The 20,932-nt window shown below is 41.1% G+C and overlaps 1 protein-coding gene across 1 annotated transcript in view; it reads left to right on the forward strand.

Annotated features, from left to right (window-relative positions):
* Positions 1-20,932, forward strand: part of PLD5 (phospholipase D family member 5) — a 208,913-nt gene that overhangs the window by 163,015 nt on the left and 24,966 nt on the right. Inside the window, exon 5 of the mRNA XM_068410724.1 lies at positions 4,328-4,455. Within this exon, the coding sequence (XP_068266825.1) occupies positions 4,328-4,455 (128 nt within the window). The remainder of the gene's footprint in view (positions 1-4,327; positions 4,456-20,932) is intronic.

The following is a 20,932-nucleotide window of genomic DNA, read 5'->3' on the forward strand; positions in this document are numbered from 1 at the left end:
CCCTTCTCCTTTGCAATCCCTCTACGACCTCCCCGCTTCCCCATCCTGCCAAAAGCTCTGTGTAGCTCCCCCACCCCAATGTGTTCCACCTTCCATCACCTGCTGTGCCTCTGCAGCCTGCACTTGACAAGCTCTGTTTTCCCAAAGCGGGGAAGGGGAGGCATTCAAAAGCCCCTGTTCATCTCCACCTTTACAACTCTCCTGTTCCTGGCAGGGCGTAGGAGAGCCCAGCCTGGCTCCACGACCCTTTCTCCCAGGGCTCGGCACAATGCACAGTCCCAACATGTGCCATCAGATCATGTATCTCTGTTTCTCTCCAGCCTCTTTTCTGCTGCAGCACTGTTTCCTACTGTCAGGGCTAATGAGATCAGGGCTCTTGGTGCTTTTCTCATCCTTTCTCTGCCTATTGTGGATCAACAGGCAGTTGCAGTCACTGTTGCTGCAACTTCCCATATACCTCTGTCTGGCTCTCCTCTCAATCCTTAAGTCCTTCCTTCTTCCCATTTTTTCTTTCTCTCTGGTTCTAAAAACACTATAGTGAAAGTAAAAGTCATGAAGACATAAGGCCAGTTTTAGCCATGGTACAAGCAAATGCAGCTTCTGTTTCTTGGGCGTTATGTTTGCTGACTCCAGAGTGAGTTTAGCCTGATACTGGTGCTGTTAAAAACTGTTGCAGGCAGAATTTGCATGTTTGCTTTCAAGGCAGCTGTGATAATAGCAGCCTAAACAGTTGCTCTTTCTGGGTCTTCTTTACAAAAAAGGTTTACCGTATCCACCAGAGAAGTGACTTGGCTCAGTGATATTGCCTCTGTACCTGGTAATATCCTAGACTGCTCTCAGGTGTTGGATCCAAAGCCTCCTGGTGCACCTTCTCCAGACCATTGCATAAACCTGGATCTGGAGGCCGAGTGGCAACCCTGTGAGCCCTGGCCTCCTTCAGTCTCCCATGAAGAAGTCTCCCAGTTTGTGTAACTGCCTGGTGACTTTGCTTGAGCAGCAGTAAAATCCACAGCTAGCATATGCTGCAACACGGCTGCGCGAAGATGCGCTTCTTGATGACACACAGTTTTTCATAATAGACTGTATATGTGTAAAGTCTCCTGCTAACTGCTTAGAGTGTTTTGACTCAAATATATAGAAAAGGTCCTAGCCTTATGCTCCTGTCCCTGAAGTCAAGCTTGCCCTGTGGCCTTCATGACACAGGGTATTTGAGTGCCTGGAAGCAAGCAGCTAGACCAAACAGGAGGCTGCAAGGCTAGAAATGGTAAATGGCACTTGCTTGTGCCATCCTTCTGCTTTGGGATGACTTTGGGTATTGGATTTCTTTTGGAAATGGATGAAAAGTCAGTCTTCTTGCAGTACAACTATTGGTTTTGGTTTTCTTCCTCCATTATGAGACAAAGCAAGAGGCTGAGCAGCAGCCTGGTACCTCCCAGGGGCTGTGTTCCCATCACATGGAGAAGGTCCAGGCTCTCAAGGGCAGGGTCCCCTCTGTGCATCCCAGACTGCATCAGTCATCTTCCTTTCACAGAGTGCAAAACCTCCCCACCTAGAAGAAAAAGTACTCGGAGAAATGTCTGCTACTTAAAGCATGCTTTGATCTTGACAGTGGTCTTTTTTTTTTTCCTGTGGAAAGAGGGCAATCTGGCTCAACCTTTAGAATGCACAATATTATGGGACAGGCAAATCCACTTGGGTTTTAAGTGACAGCACTGGTTTTCTCTGAGACCTCACCCTGCAGTTTAATCTTCAGTGAAACAAAGTTGTTAGATTTATTTTTTAAGAGTCTGGCATCTATATTAGAAATCAAGCCTACAAATTGTGCCTTCTGTTTGAACTCAGTAGACCCACAGCTTTGTGTAATTGAGACTGGAGCATGATAAAAGAGTTCTGTTATGGCTCCACGTATTGATCAGTCCAATTTAATTTCCCCATGGGGACCTGGACCACGCTAGGAATGATGGATTGTGTTGAAGGCCTGATAAGCCTATTTTAACAAAACATCTCAAGGGCTTCTAAAACAAAGACAATTATCAATACTGATGCATGTTTCCTTTCATCAAAAGTTAAGGGCTCATTAATAGGCTGCACAGCAGCTGCTGCTTGAAACACATGACATTATTTTAATTAACTTGGAGATACTGTTTCCTCAGCCTTATGAGTTGGCTTTTTCCAGAGGGAAAAGAAATTGGGTTCCAGGTTTTGATTTTAATGGTATGTGTGATAGCAGTATCTCCTGCACTGCTATATTCACTGTTTTGGTAACTGAAGCCTAGATTATATTTCAGAGTGATAGTCCCATCCGACTGCTTATGCCCCTGTCTAAACTGCCCACAAATCCTGGTGTCCTACAACTTTTGAATTTTGTGTCAGGTTACTGATGATGCCTGCTATTTTTATTGTTAGTATTACTGGTTAAATAGTGTCCTGTTGTAACTTTGGCAATCAGCATTTTTGTTCAGCATTGGCTATTTCAAAAATGTTTATAAACTGCGTTTGGTTTAGACTCTCAGTTATGAGAAGGAAGCTCATTGTTGTCCGACTGTTTTACCTTTCCTATATAAAATCCCTAACATTTCATTTATAACCTATTTGATGTAGGTGTGTTGTGGGTGTTAAATTTGTGCTGCTATTCAATGTTGCAAATCGGATGTAGGGAAAGAAAATAAGATCAAGGCAAACTGCTATGTTAAACTTGATTTTAAACACAATTTTCAGATAAGCAGCTGGTTTAGCACATTACAGAATTGTTTTCCTTAGCTACTAGGAGGAGTTGCTTTTGTTTTGTTTATTAATCAGAAAACAATTTAAACCATTTAACACCTGCTGTAGCATTTTCTGATTTCTTTTCCATTTCACACACATTATCTAATTAATTAGCACAGTTCTGCTCATTAATGCATGGATTGAAAGTCAGCAGCAACACGTTCCAAGGAATATTGGAAAATACCTTTGTTTCTAAGCATAGATGAATGTGGGTGGCTGATACCTAGAAAAAATTGGAAAGGTAACTGGGTTGCAGCAAATGTAATTGTACACTGAACCAAATTCTGTAGTTTGCTCAAAATCCTATGTTGCATGTTTGATGGTTCATGAAAACTGCCACCTTACCTGATTTTTCTTCTCTTCTTGATGTTTGAACTTCTAGAATCATTCATTCAAGTGAGAATTACAGTTTTTGTAATAGAAAATAAATATTTATCACTGGTAACTGTTGCTTAAAATTGTGAGTCGAGTGTTTATTAGATCAGATATAAGAAGTTAGATAAACAGAAATATATTTTAGTTCTCTAGGTATCCTGGAATTCTTTTGAAGTCGTGACTTGTATCCAACCATTACTGGAACTCATGGTGCTGAAGATCCCATGAATGTTTAATGGGAGATGGCTGGTACCATTACTGCCTTCCAGGATGCTGCTCACTGTCACTTCTCTTCCCCAGTTACTGTCCTGACTAAAATGTGAAGATGATTGGGTTACTTTAAATTACCTTCAGCAATGATTAATTCAGATTAATGACCTAATCTTACAAACACTGGAGCACTGAAAGAACAATAATGATATGAAAAATCCCCTAAACTCACCTAATATTAAGTATATTCTGGATTTAGTCCTGCAAACATGCTGGTGAGGCCAATTCAGACATTCCTACTGATGTGATGGAGCCAATGTGCTTTTACCCGACAAGTAGTTCCTTTGATTTCAGTGGCCTATAAACCTTCTTAAAACTGTGCAGTTCAGAGTGGTAAATTGAATGTCACAGAATAGCAAGATTAAGAGCAGTTTCAGCATACTTTAGGCCTTTGCTTACTTCCTCACTCCTTAATTCTCCACCCATGTTCCTCTTGTCATGGTCTGTTCCACGCGACAGCCCCCCATGGGCTCCCTGCTCGAACCATGGCACAGGAACAGTCTGCTTTTCAGGAACGGGTTGTAATTGAGTTCATATTTTAAATGTCATTATTATAATACATAGCAGGTTTGAGTTACAGAATACACCTTTAAAAATAAACTGGTTTTAGGAACATACAGTGCTGGAAAAAATATCAACTATTTGGTTCTAAAATGAAATAAAATTAAGTAAACAGTATAATGCATGGGAATGTCCCCTATAGCTGCTTTTCTGGAATATAAGTTAATTAAGGTCTTAAACAGTGCGACACTGACACTGTTTATCATTGATTTTAAACCTTAATGGTATGTTTAATTACATCCCTCACTAGTTTTGGAAGCTAAGGCCCTGAAATGTGATATTGTTTCTTTTTTTGATAATGTAAATTATGTTATTTTAAACAATGCTGTTGATTATTTTATCCTTAAATCTCTAGGTGCTGAAGTGTTGTATATGAACATGTCAGCATATAATGAAGGTCGGCTTCAGTCGTCTTTCTGGATTGTCGATAAACAGCACGTGTACATTGGAAGTGCCAGCCTAGACTGGAGATCATTGGGACAGGTAATTTAATTGAAAAAGTAATCCTATATCCTTTGAGGGTATCATGAGGAAAAAAAGTAATGTTTTGAGGCCAGCAAGTGAAGAAGGATAGCTTGCTTTTACTGATAGCTTTCTGGCAGACACGCCAGCATTAAAAACTCTGCTGCCATGGTTTTGATGACTCTTCTGTGTTGGCAAAAGTATATTACTATAAATTTTACTTATTTTCACTGGAATAGCTATCCTCAGCACCTATGCTTTGGGTTATATTTAAAAAAATATGATTGCCTTATTGATTTCTATAATGATTTTGTTGTTTGAAGATTGTAAGTTCTGATTTACTTATTTAAAAAAAACAAAAGCAAGCAAACCTGTTGGAAAACAAACTGCAATGGAAGCTCCCTGGAAATGTTGTGTGCATGACCTAGTCCTTCTCATGTGCCATTTAAATAACAAAAAGGATTTGGAAATACTTCCAAATGGATGAGTGGGTATTATCCTGAAATACCCACCATCTCTGGGGAGGGAGATTCATGAGTACAGAAAGTCAAATAGCATAAGGCTATTGAAGGTTGTACATATTAGAGAGAATTCCGTATTTTGATTCCTCATAAACAAGAGAGTTGAAGGACGTACACTAAGGCCTCTGCCAACAACCAGTGCTGAGGACTCTGCAGACTACGACCATTTTGAAGATGTAATTCATCAGTAATGCAGCTTATTTGTATTCTTGTAGGTATCTGTAGCTTTTTTTCCTTTTCCAACAGTTTCAGGATTATTAGAGGCTGAAATGTTCATTTCTGCTACATACCACTGACTGTGTGAGGCTGCTGTTGGTCTTATTTAGGGAGCGGGGTCATATTTAGGAAGTGGAACCTGTGCTTTAAGATCCCAATAATTGAAGTGCACAACAGAGAGGGAAAAAGAAACTATCCTAGGTAGTTACTAGTTGCAGTAGGAAAGCTTACTTTCTAAATATGAGCAGAATCTCAGAAAGACATGAATAATTTTGAACATAGATTCTAATGATTTTGTAAAGAAGGGGTGTGTTGGTTGTGCTGAAGTTTTTAAGATTTGTTTTGAGTTAAGAGGCTGAAGGTCTGAATAAAAAAAAAATCAACCATTTCAGTAAAGAAAGAGTGAAATAAATACATTTTTGCTCTTCCTATGTGTATGAACTTATTTCAAAGGTAACTTTTTGAATGTTTACAAAGGAATCTGGAAAATGTAGAGAAGAGGATGTTGATGGGAAACCAGAGAGGCCAAAAGGATGTTGTACTTTTAGGCAATGTAAGAATGTATAGTTTGGGCTTTTGGACAGTTTAGAATTTTAAAGTATATACATTGTCTGTGCTTCATGAGCTAAACTGTTCATATGTCATAAACAAAATAGCTCTTCACAGAACTATTTAGTTTATAAATAGTTTGTGCTGTATTTTATCTTTGAAGCCTCTTCTAATTGGAGTTTTGAGTACCAGTGAAAATAATAAATGTGAAGAAGCAAATCTACCGCACAGATTTGTTGAAAATATTTAAAGGATTGTGTTTATGACTTTCATCACAGATGCTAAAATACCTTACAGGTTTGTTCTTCTCATACAGAAGTAAATCTTAACTCTTGTAGCATACGTATGTTAAACTCTGAGGTCTTGTGGGCCAGTGTTTCAAATGTGGTTCCTCACTGTCAATTTTATCACTCTCTTCTGCATGTATTTGGAGACTTTCTTCATCTTATTGTCATATAACAGTGTATTTTTGTATGTAGAGATAAGATGAAGCCCAGAAGAATATTTGTACAGAGCAAAAAGAAATCTCTCTGAGTTGCAGTTAAAGAGAATCTGCTTTCAATTAGTTGAGAAATGTATGCTGGGGTTTCAGAAGAGCCTAAGAAAATTAGATGCTTGGCTTCTTTTGACATCAGGTATAAGTATCTAATTCCCTTACCCCAGCACTACAGGTTAATAAATCAGGGCAGCTGTCAAAGAGATCTGATACACAGTCCTAAAATAATAATGTCATGAACTTTTCTTTTCACATAAGAGGCAAAGTAAGAACAGAACTCTGTCATTTTATTCTGAGTGCTTTCCTCGAGGAAAATGCTTTGCACATGCATAGGACCTAATCTTAAAACCCATGGTGAGCCGAGCCCTCACTGGAGAAACACATCTCCCACGCATCCTCGTTATCGGAGTCCCAGCGTAGCTATAAATGAGGGATCATGTCCCTCTTCTCTCAAAGCAGCCTAAATGAGTAAGGACTGAGTTTAACTGGGAAATAGCAGAGGAGATAGTGCCAGGCCTGGCCAGACCCATGCCCTTGCACTTGTGCTGCCTGCAGTAGCCAGGTAGGGCTTCTGCAGTTTTGCAGGGGAAGGCAGGGAACTTGCTGCAGATGCCACTGCACAGTTCCTGTTACCCCCTGGTTTACCTGCAGGGAAAGGACCACGGCAAGGCAGGCTGGGCTGCTGATTAGTCACATATGATCTCTTCAAAAGCTCATATGACTTTTAGAGTAGCAGAACTATTGAATCAGCAAACCACTTTGTCCAGTATTACTAGACCTTAACAGCAAATCAGAGGATAAAGTAGGTCTCTGCTGTTCTAGAAACATATGGTACTTTGGCGTATCAAGCACAGCAGTTTGTCTTCTCACTCAAACAAAACATACAGTATGAGTCAGTCACCTTGTAGCTAACAGTGTCTCATTATTCAGCAGCACAATTCTCGTGTAAATTATGTGAGTGCATCCAGTTTTGCATCTAATAATGTCTAAAATGCAATGAAAAGCTTAAGATTTTAGCTGTGCGTGATTGTCGTATGTTTTCACATGCCTTCCACCGTATTTTCTACGTGCATGTTTATTGTTTCCTCTGTACTGAACCTTTGCATACATTCAGGCCTGTACACTGCATGATTCATGTAGGAGCACCTACCTGCTTCACTGGTGTGGCAGTTGCACTAGAGATGCAGCAGGTCTCTACCCTGGGCTATAGTCCCAGAGCCTTCCTACCTCTTGCTTGCTAGGGGCCTGCAGATGTGGAAATGCTTCTGTGACATAGCAGCACAGAGCATTTAACATATAGCAGCTCAGCATACTAGAGAATATTTATGCAAGGTTACTGTGGTAGATATAACTGGATTTTATTGCTATTTTGTCCCTTTGCAGGGGGAGTAAAAAAAAAAAAAAAAAGTCTGTTAGCATCATTTTTCTCTTGGGAGCCTCAGTCTAATGCTGAAATAGTAATTTAACTTTTAATAGCTCCTTAGAAAGCAATATCAGGACTTACATGTCAGAAGGTGTCAGCTTTGTTTTTACAATCTTTGTGGAGAATTCTTCTCTACATTTATAAGCTGGACACTAGAAATCATATGAGTCTTATAGGAGGCTTACTGAGTTTTGTTGCCATTTTCTTGCCTTGCCAGCACTGACAAGAAGCAATACTAGTATTTCCTTTAAAAGTAAATTTTCTGCATCAGGCAGAGATTTTTGTATGCTGCATATATTACTTAGGGAATAATCTTTAAAGTTGCATATATCCTTGTGCCTTCGCTGTCAAAGTTTTAATACTTGCCAGAGTCTTAGCTTAGAAATTATGGGCAAGGCTGACAGCACAGTCTATTACTAAGTTTGACCATTACTTTTTAAGTAAAACTATGTTTCAGGTAGGTTGCAAATTTTCCAAGACTCTAGTAATTTTGGCTGAAATCATCTATGCCAGCTTAGACTCCCTGAAAAAAAGTATTTTACATAAATTAGATGTTTTTTCATTCACAGTGAAATATTTTGATCCTTTCTTTGAGCAGGTCTAGATTTTATGTCAGGGATGCATCTTCTGTTGTTAGCAACGTATGGCAAATATTGCTCAATTACACAACCCATTGAAAATTCCTGGTTATGAACAGCCAGAGGTTTTACCACTTTCTTAGTCAGGTACCATTGTCTTAGATATAGTAAGCTGTGTAAAATTTTATCAGTGAAATAATCTTTCTACTGATCTAGTTTCTTTCTGGTACGTTTTTGTAAACTGATAAAATGGTGCAAAAACTGTATAAACAAGTCTTTCAGGTTTACCAGCTTGATGAAAGACTTCTGGAGAGATGGTCTCTTTTTCTTTGTGGTGCCATTCTTTCTTCAAAATATAATTTGCGGGGGTACTAGAAGAGGAAAATTATGAAGATAAAATTGTAAATCACACTTTGAACTTTTTATTTCATATAGGAGATCTATGTGATCAGCTGTACAACTTCCACCTTCTACTTCACTGACATGCATTCAGTAATGGATGCAATTGATAAAGTGTTTTCCCAGAGTTCCCAGGCTGTCACCTACTAAGAAATTAGTCTTGTAACCATTGAACAAGCCAAGCAATATCTTTGGGCCATAGCTGTGCAACTTACTTAACTAGAAGTCTATTTTTATTCAGCAAAATACGTGCATCTATGTTAAAACGTTTGACTGAAAAAGGATTCACTCAAACATGCCTAAAATTACAGAATCACAGAATCACAGAATCAATCAGGTTAGAAGAGACCTCTGGGATCATCGAGTCCAACCATTGCCCTGACACCACCATGTCAACTAGACCATGGCACTAAATGCCATGTCCAGTCTTTTCTTAAACACATCCAGAGATGGTGACTCCACCACCTCCCTGGGCAGCCTATTCCAATGTCTAATGACCCTTTCTGAAAAGAAATTCTTCCTAATGTCCAACCTGAACCTCCCCTGGCGAAGCCTGAGACTATGTCCTCTTGTCCTATCGCTAGTTGCCCGGGAGAAGAGGCCAACTCCCACTCCACTACAACCTCCCTTCAAGTAGTTGTAGAGAATGATAAGGTCACCTCTGAGCCTCCTCTTCTCCAGGCTAAACAACCCCAGCTCCCTCAGCTGTTCCTCGCAGGTCAGACCCTCCAGCCCCTTCACCAGCTTGGTTGCCCTCCTCTGGACTCGCTCCAGCACCTCCACATCTTTCTTGAAGTGAGGGGCCCAGAACTGAACACAGTACTCAAGGTGCGGCCTCACCAGTGCCAAGTACAGAGGGACGATCACTTCCCTAGACCGGCTGGCTACACTATTCCTAATAGAGGCCAGGATGCCATTGACACATATACTGATTAATTTTTGGCTGTGGTTTGAACTAATAACAATTGAGGTGGCCAAGGTGCTGTATTCTATTTTCTAGTTCCTTGATGAGGTAGCTTACTAATGTACTTAAATAAAAGAAATTGGTTATATGAAAATTGTTATAATCCATAATATTAATGCAGAGCAAGAGCTAACAAAAAGTGTCACAGATTTCTCTTGTTCCATGACTCGTTCCAATAGTTTCAGCAACGCATGAAAATGCATTTAGCTCCTTAATTCTGTTCGGGAGCATGAGGTTTGTAGTACAGAGAGAACCTTTAATCAGCACAAGAAACACTTCTGGAGCTCTTCATGCTAGCACCATTTTTGGAAAAGTTTTATTCACACATGAATAATTGAATCCAGTGGGCAAACAACTGTAACGGATTAGTTGAACCACTTCAGAAAAATACATTATGTGCAACAAATAATCAGCCCTTGGAAAATTCTATTACTGAAAATTATTGAAACAAGTAAAATTAATCTGATTATCTTCACTGGAAGTGGAATCAGGCTAATATTAAATACTTTTGTAGGCAAAAAAAATAGCTTAAATCATGAATACTAACAGGTAGCAGGTAGTTGCGTGTATGTGTTGGAGGTTAGCGTCCAAATCTGAATGTTCAAGGTCTCAAGCAGAAGCCTGCTGTTTGTTCCCTGTAATTGGTGGACTCTGACTGTAAACACCTGGACTAAATGGAAGTGGCATGACCAGAGTCCTCAACTTAACTGAAGAGACCTGAGACAGAACCACCAGTTAGGAGGCTGCTCACATCTTGTGCATATGCATGGAAACTGTTTAGCTTGGGGGAAAAGTGAGTCTTGGCGTGGCAAAAAATAAGGGGTGTTGGAAAGAAATGGTCTTAGAAAAAAGAAGGGGACCCGAACAGGAGAAGGTGAAGTTTCTGGCTGGAGGAAAGATCCTGGAAGTGGGGGAGATACTGGAGATCAGGGAGCTGTGAGGAGATGGAAGCCAGGGGATGCACCAGGGGCACTGGCTGGTGGTGTCTGAGACAGGTAACGATGAGCAGCCACGCATCAGGGACGGACCCGACTTTCTGCCTGAGCATCCCGGGCCAGCAGCCACCTCTCTGCAGTGATGGAAGGTATGGATGGGAGGTGTGAAAGACAATCAAGTAGTTGCAAAAGCTCTCAGCTTGTTGGTTCTTAAACCCCAATATCCAGATCCACTGCGGGCAGTCATTTACTCTGTCTTGCCTGTGACATCTTAAAAGCATTATCTCAAAACGTCCTACTTAAATTTTGGCTCAGCTACTGTTGAGGAAAAGTTCCTAGGCAGACCCATGATTTTCTCTCTAAGTTAGAGAGTGCAAAAACTTCTAGCAGAGGATTTTTCTTTTTAAGATGCCTCTTAAATCCATATATTTTCTGGATTGTTCATTCTTTTGATTGTTTTAAATTCAGACCAGTTTAAGCTGAGTGTCTGCAAGATGTAATTTTTTAAGGACAAAAAACCAACTAGGCTGTGAAACATACTTTAAGGACAAAAAAACAACCATGTGAACTTGCTCTCATTTTCCCACTTATTTTATGTCTCTGTTGGATTATTTGTGTGATTTGTTTCACAAATACAAAGTAAAACTTCAGAAAGGCATTTGATTTCTCTTCATCTTAAAAATACATCAAATGGAGGACTGGAAAAATAATACCTGATGTCTTCACCTATGTATTTATTTATGAAGACATATTATTTGTTGGTAAATTAGGCTTGGTCTTATGAATTTCGACCTTGCTTCTTTCACAAAATGAGTTTGGGCAGTGTTTTGAATAGCAGAAGTTTATCTAATCATCTCTGTTGCAAAGGATCAATGATTTGTTCTTGCTGACTCTCAGCAATGCCTTGGAGCACTTCTAAAGTGTCTCATGTGATGGTAGGGTATCTGACAGGACTACTAAACAACAGTATTTCCTTTTCAGGCAGTTTCCTCTCCATGCTCCTCTTACTCTCTTGTTGTTATAAGTTAGAAACTGCTGATTCTATCTACATAATTTAAGGTAATTAGAAAATTAGACAAACGGTCCCAACACTGTTTATCAGGTTGGAAACAGTAACATGTTTTATCTGAGTTAGGTTTTTACCTGATGCACTTAAGGTGTTAAATAAATATACAAGAGGGTCAAAATAGTGTAGAAGGTGAGACATGTGACAGTGCATGAATGAGAAACTCTCTGTGGACTACTTTTTCATTATTATTATTATTATTATGTAAAACATACTTGTCTCTTTAGGATTGAATCCTACAGTACATGAAAGTTGTAGCAATTATGAATTATCAATTACATTTGAAGAATAAGAAATAAGTTGCCCAAGTCATTTATTCTGTTAATTATTCAGTTGAATGAAGTCAAATCAGCTATGTGAGATGTTAAGAGAGCTATAAGTATTAGTTATTTAAAAAAGATTTATTAAGCATTTGTAGATACTGTAGATAAACAAAGTTATACTTTTTATGATAAATATGAATAATGTAGTGCATACTTACAGTGAAAGTATATTGGATTCTGAATTTTCTGAAATTAAGAACCTTACAGTTATTAGGAAAAAAAAAGAAAAAAAAAACCCAACCAAAAAAAACAGTCAGTCAAAAGATATACTTTTTATGTGTGTCAATTTTAAGTAAAAACTGATGCACCAATATTTTATTTCTTTTAGTCTGAATTAGTTTTTTGGACTTAGCCTATAGGAAGACTTGTATCAGGATGGCTCCAGGAGTGCTTGGAATGTTGCTGCGTGTCTTGCCTTTTATCACCAGACAAGACAGAACTAGATTGAGATATACTGGGGGTTTCAATTTAGTTGTTCAGGCTCTCCTCCTTATAACATAGAAAAAAGGAGACAAAAGCAGAAGTTAGAATTCTTCCCTACCACCTTCTCCTCCTCTAGTCTTCTGTAAAAAAAAGACTGATAAAACCTAACCTCTTTTTCTTCCTACTCTGAGATGACAAAAATTGGGGGATGAATATGGTCTCTCAGGTATTGAGAGCTGCATCTACAAGGGCAGTTTTGGGGCAATTTGGGATTTTGGGAATATTGGAGGAGCAACCCTTTGCCTGTGGGGGATAAAATCAAGTAGAAGCAATCCATGTTCTTCTTTACTCAATTATATTGAGGAGACTCACGTGGAGGAATCGCAGCTCGAAAGCCGTATTTAGAGAGTGACAAAACTCATCCTGGGATTATTCCTTCTTCTCTTGGTCTCAGTTTATGGGGCTATAGATCCAAACCAAAACTTTCCCAAAATTCCAGGGTACCCAGCCCCCTGAGCTGGAAGACAGGCATGGGGAGAAGAATGAAGCCCCCATAATTCAAGGGGAAATGGTTAGCAACCTTCTACACCTCTTAGATACACACAAGCCTATGGGGCCAGATGGGATCCACCCAAGGGTACTGAGGGAGCTGGTGGAAGTGCTCACCAAGCCACTTTCCATCATTCATCAGCAGTCCCAGCTAACCAGGGAGGTGCCAGTTGATTGGATGTTAGGAAATGTGATGTCCATCTACAAGAAGGACTGGAAGGAGGTAACTACAGGCCTGTCAGTCTGACCTTGGTGTTGGGGAAGGTTATGGAGCAGATCATCTTGAGTGCCATCACGCGGCACGTACAGGACAACCAGGTGATCAGACCCAGTCAGTGGGGGTTAAGAAAGGCAGGTCCTGCTTGACTAACATGATCTCCTTCTATGACAAGATCACCTGCTTCCTGGATGAGGGAAAGGCTATGGATATTGTCTACCTAGAATTTAGTAAAGCCTTTGACACCATTTCCCTCAGCATTCTCCTGGGGAAACTGGCTGCTCATGGCTTGGATGGGCGTATGCTTCACTGGGTAAAAAACTGGCTGGATGGCCAGGCCCAAAGAGCTGTAGTGAATGGAGTTAAATCCAGTTGGCAGCTGGTCACAAGTAGTGTTCCCCAGGGCTCAGTGTTGGGGCCAGTTCTCTTTAATATCTTTATCAATGATCTGGACGAGGGGATCGAGTGCACACTCTGTAAGTTTGCAGACAACACCAAGTTGGGTGGGAGTGTTGATCTGCTTGAGGGTAGGAAGGCTCTGCAGAGGGATCTCAACAGGCTGGATCGATGGGCCATTGCCAACTGTGTGAGGTTCAACAAGGCTAAGTGCCAGGTCCTGCACTTGGGCCACAACAACCCCATGCACTGCTACAGGCTTGGGGAGAAGAGTGGCTGGAAAGCTGCCTGGCAGAAAAGGACCTGGGGGTGTAGGTCAACAGCCAGATGAATATGAGCCAGCAGTGTGCCCATGTGGCCAAGAAGGCCAACAGCATCCTGGCTTGTATCAGAAATAGTGTGGCCAGCAGAACTAGGGAAGTGATTATCCCCCTGTACTTGGCACTGGTGAGGCCGCACCTCAAATACTGTGTTCAGTTTTAGGCGCCTCACTACAAGAAAGACATTGAGGTGCTGGAGAGAGTCCAAAGAAGGGCAACAAAGCTGGTGAAAGGTCTGGAGAGCAAGTCTTATGAGGAGTGGCTGGGGGAACTGGAGTTGTTTAGTCTGGAGAAAAGGGGGCTGAGGGGAGACCTTATCACTCTCTACAACTACCTGAGAGGAGGTTGTAGTGAGGTGGGTGTCGGTCTCTTCTCCCAAGTAACAAGTGATAGGATGAGAGGAAACGGCCTCAAGTTGCGCAAGGGGAAGTTTAGATTGGATATTAGGAAAAATTTCTTCACTGAAAGGGTTGTCAAGCACTGGAACAGGCTGCCCAGGGAAGTGGTGGAGTCACCATGCTTGGAGGTATTTAAAAGACGTGTAGATGAGGTGCTTAGGGACATGGTTTAGTGGTGGACTTGGCAGTGCTAGGTTAACGGCTGGACTCAATGATCTAAAAGGTCTTTTCCAACCAAAATGATTCTACGATCCTGGAACCTCTGGAATGCTGCCAGGAGCAAATGCAGCACGTGCTTCATTTTATGTATCTCTCTTAGAGAAAGGGGAATGATCATTTCCTCAGAGTATAGCCTTGAACACTGTAGTTTCTATTTATTTGTGTGATCAAATTTGTCCTCCCATAAAAACAATATGTAATAAATACTGGACTTCTATATACCTCAGATTACATCATGATGATGTCATTTGTTTCCCGTTTCCCCAAAATCTTGCTATAGCAAAGCCACCTCTCCAAACCGATCACTGAGACAGGATCTGCACATTTCCTATTTCTGTTAAGGGCAGTTGCATCCTATCTCTACAGAACTGCATAGATCAAAAAGCACACTAAAATCAGTCGGTCATTTTTGTGAACTTTTATCTAAATGAGTCTCTTGAAGTTATGTAATGGTGCATCTGGTCCTTTTGAGATAAGATACTTTGTCTGACAGTGCATGGAATTACATCTTTTCACACAAGCAGAAGTTATATTGAGAATTTCCATTTGATATGATGTTCTAGTATGAGCTACACTTATGTCCCTAATGTGCACTTTAGACTGTGGCCAACTCTTGCCATCTTCTTCTAATACTCTGCTTAATTTTCTTACTGTCCCAGTGGTGTTCAGTATCATATCACTATTAGTAAATTGAGCACAGTCTCAAGTGTCCTGTAACATGAAAAAGACCCTTTCAACTTTATCATTCAGCAAGGTTCAATCAAGTTCAGATGGGTAAATGTCAGGCTGAAAGTACACGCAACATAATACCAGTATATTCTATCTAAATTCATATTTCTGAATTAAATAATATCTCTTATATACGACAGAGAATATCTGCTTCTAAAAGTTGTGATATTGTTAACCATGTGATCCAATCCTTAAAAATACTTATGCTGCTAATCTGATTGATTTCAATGGGATTATTTCCAGAACTAGCTAATGTTATAAAGATAACACAAAAGTGCAACCCAGACCTTCAAACATAGATGAATGAGACAAGATGTGAAGAAAACAGGTCTGAGTAGATGTTAGAGCTCTATTGACAATTAAATACCTTTTTTGTGCTTTTATTTCTTGCAGTGTAGAAAGCTAGTTGGATTGTCAAAACCCTGCTGTGATGCTTTAAAGCTTGTCCTTCAAAAGGCAGGCTGAAAATATATTTATTATTTTCACTAACAGCTTTTTGCTAGGGTTTCCATCTTTGACCAAATATAGACCAGTTCAATGACTGTTACCTATCTCCAAAGTAGCAGCTTTTCTTTTTTTCTTTCCTCTTTTTTTTGGTGGTGGTGGTGGGGAAGATATGTTGCTCTTGGAAATGTGCAGAACTCGCAGTATGCATTTATCATGCTGTAAAGTTCATGTTTTGGAAGTCTGATGTTTTGTTTTATTCCTTAACTGAGACAGGCCACTTTGTTACATCCAGTAAATCAGGACACTCAGTATTGCCCATTAGGCTTACTCTGCTTGGAATTTATTATCTGACAATATCCAGTATCTTCAAATGAATCTCAGTGAAGCAAATGGGCTGTTTGTCTCTTGCTAGCATTGCTGTGCACTGCTAACAGAGGGCTGGGTAAAGCCAGACCGGAACATGGGCAATGTGGCTGCTACGCTCGTGTTCTGCGTGTGCTTCTGTTACTGCCTGCTAGTGCTCTTGATTCCTTCTTACTCCTGCGGGCTTCTGGTGTTGTGATCTCATGATGGAAAACAGCATGGGGCTGTATATTCACCTTGCACTTGGAGCCAAAAAGACTTCTCATGCCTCCCCAGCCTGGCTAGTTTCTCTAGATGCAGAGCTGACTCCCAGCTCTGAGGTGCTAGAAAGCTATTCACAGTTATCATAGTTCTCCCCCTGTTGTGCTCCATTCTCACATGCATCATCCACATTATGTGTTTGTATTTAGTGTACGAGAGGGCAAAATACAGCTTGCTGCATATTTTTATTTGATTTCTGTTGACTGTAGGAGTATGCTCATTACTCTCTCTGACCTCTGAAATTGGAGATATATTTTCTTCTCATCATTTTTTTTTCAGTTGCTGTGGAAGTTCTGTAGAAGAGGTTTACCTACTATTGGAGTAATCAATAGTAAATTGTAAATCAATAAATAATAACCTGCAGAGCAAAATGATGGAATATCCAGTTTGAAGAGATAAACTCACTTCTTTCTCAAGCAGCATGGGATATTCAGGTAGTTGGATCTCTACAATCCAAAGGAAAAGAGAAGGTTCTTTCTCCAGTAAAACTAACCTCATAATCATTTACTTGCTTTTTCATACATACCATGCCATCACTACATCTTAAAATAATTAAGAGTCATAGAAGATGTTGCAAAGAGCGTGTGTCTAGTTCTGGTTTATGAGTGGTCCCTCAGATACTTGACAAATAATATCAGTGCATTAGGATTATCAGACTCGAGAGCTTTGGATGGGCTCTAGAAGTGTTTAGGGAACAGGAGGCACGCAGGAATTTGGTGGGAGAACACACACCGTACACCACTGCACAGAGGATAGAAAATCATCCATACAAGTGTGTGCAAAACTAGAGACAGCTTTAAAGACCCCTGCTGCTATCAATAAGCAAACAGGCAGGCAATGTGGTGAATAGACAGCGCTGGTGACATGTGCTTGCATGAGTCCATGGCTAGAGATAAGACTCAGTAGCCTAAGAGTTGGGCTACTGAAATTTGCAAAAACTGTCTGGGGGGATCTCCCAGAAACTGCAGCATGAATAGTGCACCAGGCAGTTGTCTTGCCCTTTGTCACGGTTTAAAGCTGGGCCAGTTATTAAACCTGTGGCAGATGCCCTCTGTTATCCCCCCCCCCTCCCCCCAAAGGGAAAGGGAAAGGGAAAAGGGAGAGAGGCTTCCGGGTTGGAAAGTTAAAACAGTTTTAATAAACTATAATAATGAAAAAAAAAATATAATAATAATAATAGAAATAATCAAATATATACAAATATATATACAAAACCAAGATTGAGCTCCCCTGAAGTCAGCCACGTCACCACCGGCACTGCAGGGCAGGCTCCGGGAAGGCCCAGGCTGGGCCTAGCAACGGTCGAGAGCTGTATTCAGGGATGCACGGATCGGGATCGGGGGCAGCAGGAAAACAGACGGAGTCCTCCTTGGACACCGGCCATAGCAGAAAAGGGGTGCGACCCTCGTGATCCCCCCCCTTTATACCGAGAATGACGTGTGTGGGATGGAATACCCTCGTTGGTCAATTTTGGGTCACCTGCCCTGTCTGCTCCCCACTGCAGCTGCAACCCCCCTTCGGCTCTTCACTTGTAAGCAGTGAGGAATTCAGCAGTGACCTTGGTTTCTCTAAGAATAAGTACAGCAAGAGCCTTACTGCACAACATCCCTACCGGTGCCTCAGCGATAACTACAAACTTCGGGCGTTATCAGTCTTGGAGGCAGACACTGTCTGCAAACATGCAGTTACTTAGAGGAGACTTAGCTGAAAGCAAAAATCACTGAAAGGAAAATCGGCCTGGTTTAGGCCAAACCAGGACATTCCACCCCTTATTCCATACCATTCACGTCATACTCAGATCACCACTAACTTTTCATTTTAAAATATATACAGATAACATTAGTTTATGATTCATCTCTATACAGAAGAAAAAAGTTCAAGTTCATTTAGTTCAGGATTGTGGGTTTCCATCTGGCTAGGAGTCTCCCAGGGTAGGAAAGATGGTATGAGCTTTGTCACAGTTCGTGCCCACGGGTTGCAGGTTAAAGATGTCAGTCTCGAGGAGGTTACTGGACGCCACTTGCAGCTAGCTCCGGTCTCATCACCACTGCTTCAACCTGAAAGACACTTATGAACACTGTTAGTATTATGCAGCAATTAACATCATGCAGTTCAGAATTAAGTATTCTCACCCAAGATCAGATCACCTTCAGGGACACATCGGACTTCACCATCCTGCAGCATCACCCACCAAGTACATCCAGGTCCTTGAGCAAAAGCAATCCCATGAATGGGTTTACCTTTGCCCGTAGCAGGAAGAACCCAGACAGTTTTTCCCAACAGATTCCCTTCATGCACCACAGGGACTTTATCCCCTTCTACTGTATGTAGAAGGTCTGACTGAGCAGGGCCAGCTCGGTTGATAGATCCTCTGGTGTTGACTAGCCAGGTAGCTTGTGCCAAATGCTTATCCCAGTTTTTAAAGGTTCCACCTCCCATTGCTTTTAGGGTAGTTTTTAACAGCCCATTATACCGTTCAACTTTCCCAGATGCTGGTGCATGATAGGGGATGTGATATACCCATTCGATGCCATGCTCTTTGGCCCAGTTATCTATGAGACTGTTTTTGAAATGAGTACCATTGTCCAACTCAATTCTCTCTGGTGTGCCATGTCGCCACAAAATTTGCTTTTCAAGGCCCAGAATAGTGTTCCGGGCAGTGGCATGGGGCACAGAGTATGTTTCCAGCCATCCAGTGGTCGCCTCCACCATGGTAAGCGCATAACGTTTACCCTGGCGGGTTTGAGGGAGTGTGATGTAGTCAATTTGCCAGGCCTCCCCATATTTATATTTCAACCACCGCCCCCCATACCACAAAGGTTTTAACCATTTGGCTTGCTTAATTGCGGCGCATGTTTCACAATCATGGATAACCTGTGCAATAGAGTCCATAGTTAAGTCCACCCCTCGGTCACGAGCCCATCTGTATGTTGCATCTCTCCCTTGATGACCTGAAGTGTCATGAGCCCACCGAGCTAAAAATAGTTCACCTTTATGTTCCCAGTCCAAATCTATTTGGAACACTTTAGCAGCCTGATCTGCTTGTTGGTTGTTTTGATGTTCCTCAGTTGCCCGACTTTTAGGTACGTGAGCATCTACATGACGTACCTTCACGACTAGTTTCTCTAGCCGAGCAGCAATATCTTGCCACAGTTCAACAGCCCAAATAGGTTTACCTTTATGCTGCCAGTTGCTTTGCTTCCACTGTTTTAACCACCCCCACAAGGCATTTGCCACCATCCATGAGTCAGTATAAAGATACAGCCTTGGCCACTTTTCTCGTTCAGCAATGTCTAAAGCCAGCTGGATGGCTTTACAATTTTACAATTTACAAACCAGGACACCCTTAAAAAAAAAATTTTCAAAAAGGCATTGGTCACAGTGATGAGAACGTTTTCCAGGCATGCCTCTACAGGGCCTGTGTGCAGTGATCAGTAAAGCAGAAGGGCTCGATTTGAATTTATAGATCCTTCAACCAACTGCAGTTACAAGTGTAAGCCCTATAGTTTCATTTGTGTCGTGTTCATTAAGAAATGCTGAAATAGTAAGATGTGCTGAGATGGCAACGTGTACTAACGCAGGTGCTGCACTAGAATGGTTTTATGGTTTCTTCACGAGAGCTGGCTTGCAGACAGCCTGCACAAAGTTGGGGCAGCAGAACTTGACCTGCGGGCACCCATCTGTCCCCAGGTCCAAGCCAGATTGCATGAATGGGACAAAAGTGTGTGTGCTGCACTTCTATGCCAGAGCTGTCTCATGGAAAGCTACTGCTGGAGTTCAGCAGCTAAGGGGTAGCCACGCCTGTAGAGTCATAGCTCTTAAGACCAGTGTGGCCTTTTACAATCATAGAATCATTTACGTTGGAAAGACCCTTAAGATCATAGAGTCCAACTATTAATCATTTTGTTTGTCCTTGATAACAACACAGGCCATACAGTCTTGATTCAGGGGTTCCAGCATCTGTCTCAACAGCTGGTGGTAGAGTCTTAAATAATCAGTAAACTTACATGGATGTAAGAAAGGCAGTAAATCCACCACTTTCCCAGAAATGTTGTGCTGAAAGAGAACTTGTTCATTAAAATCCATCTGAGTCTCTAAGGCGAAGCTGATGCACCACAGTATATTCTATCATCTCCCACAAGAACTTGCTGGAAACTAATCTTGGTTAGTGATGTTAATGAATGGAGGCAGATTTCTCTCAGAGGGATTTAGTTACTATCATACCCCATCAGATCAGTCTTGTTCAACTAAACAATTAAAATAACATTAAAATAATCATGAAAGTGTATTCCCAATATGTGGTTCCACCCACATGCACACACTTTGATATTGCAAAGACGATAGTTCCCTTCTAGATAAATATCTTCATTCAGAACTGCCTCAACTCCAAAAGCTTCCCAAATGCAGCAGCCCAGTCACCTTCCACTTTAACAGTGGAATCCTTTCATGCAAAACTGGATTTAATATTCTCCTGTGAAAAAGACACACAGTAAATCAGGCTGAAATACAGTGCCATAAATCTCCATGAGTCAAGGCAAGGAAGGACAATCATTTCAGTCATTCTACAAAAAGAATAATGGTTCTGCAGTTCAGTATAAAATCTCATCTTTCTATATCCATAAGTCATCAAGCAGAACAAAACAGATTCCAACAAAGCATTCCTTCCATATGAACGTGCAGAATTAATGGCATCGCTAAACCTTTTC

Source organism: Nyctibius grandis, chromosome 1 (genome assembly GCF_013368605.1).
Source record: "Nyctibius grandis isolate bNycGra1 chromosome 1, bNycGra1.pri, whole genome shotgun sequence".
Taxonomy (NCBI): Eukaryota; Metazoa; Chordata; class Aves; order Nyctibiiformes; family Nyctibiidae; genus Nyctibius; species Nyctibius grandis.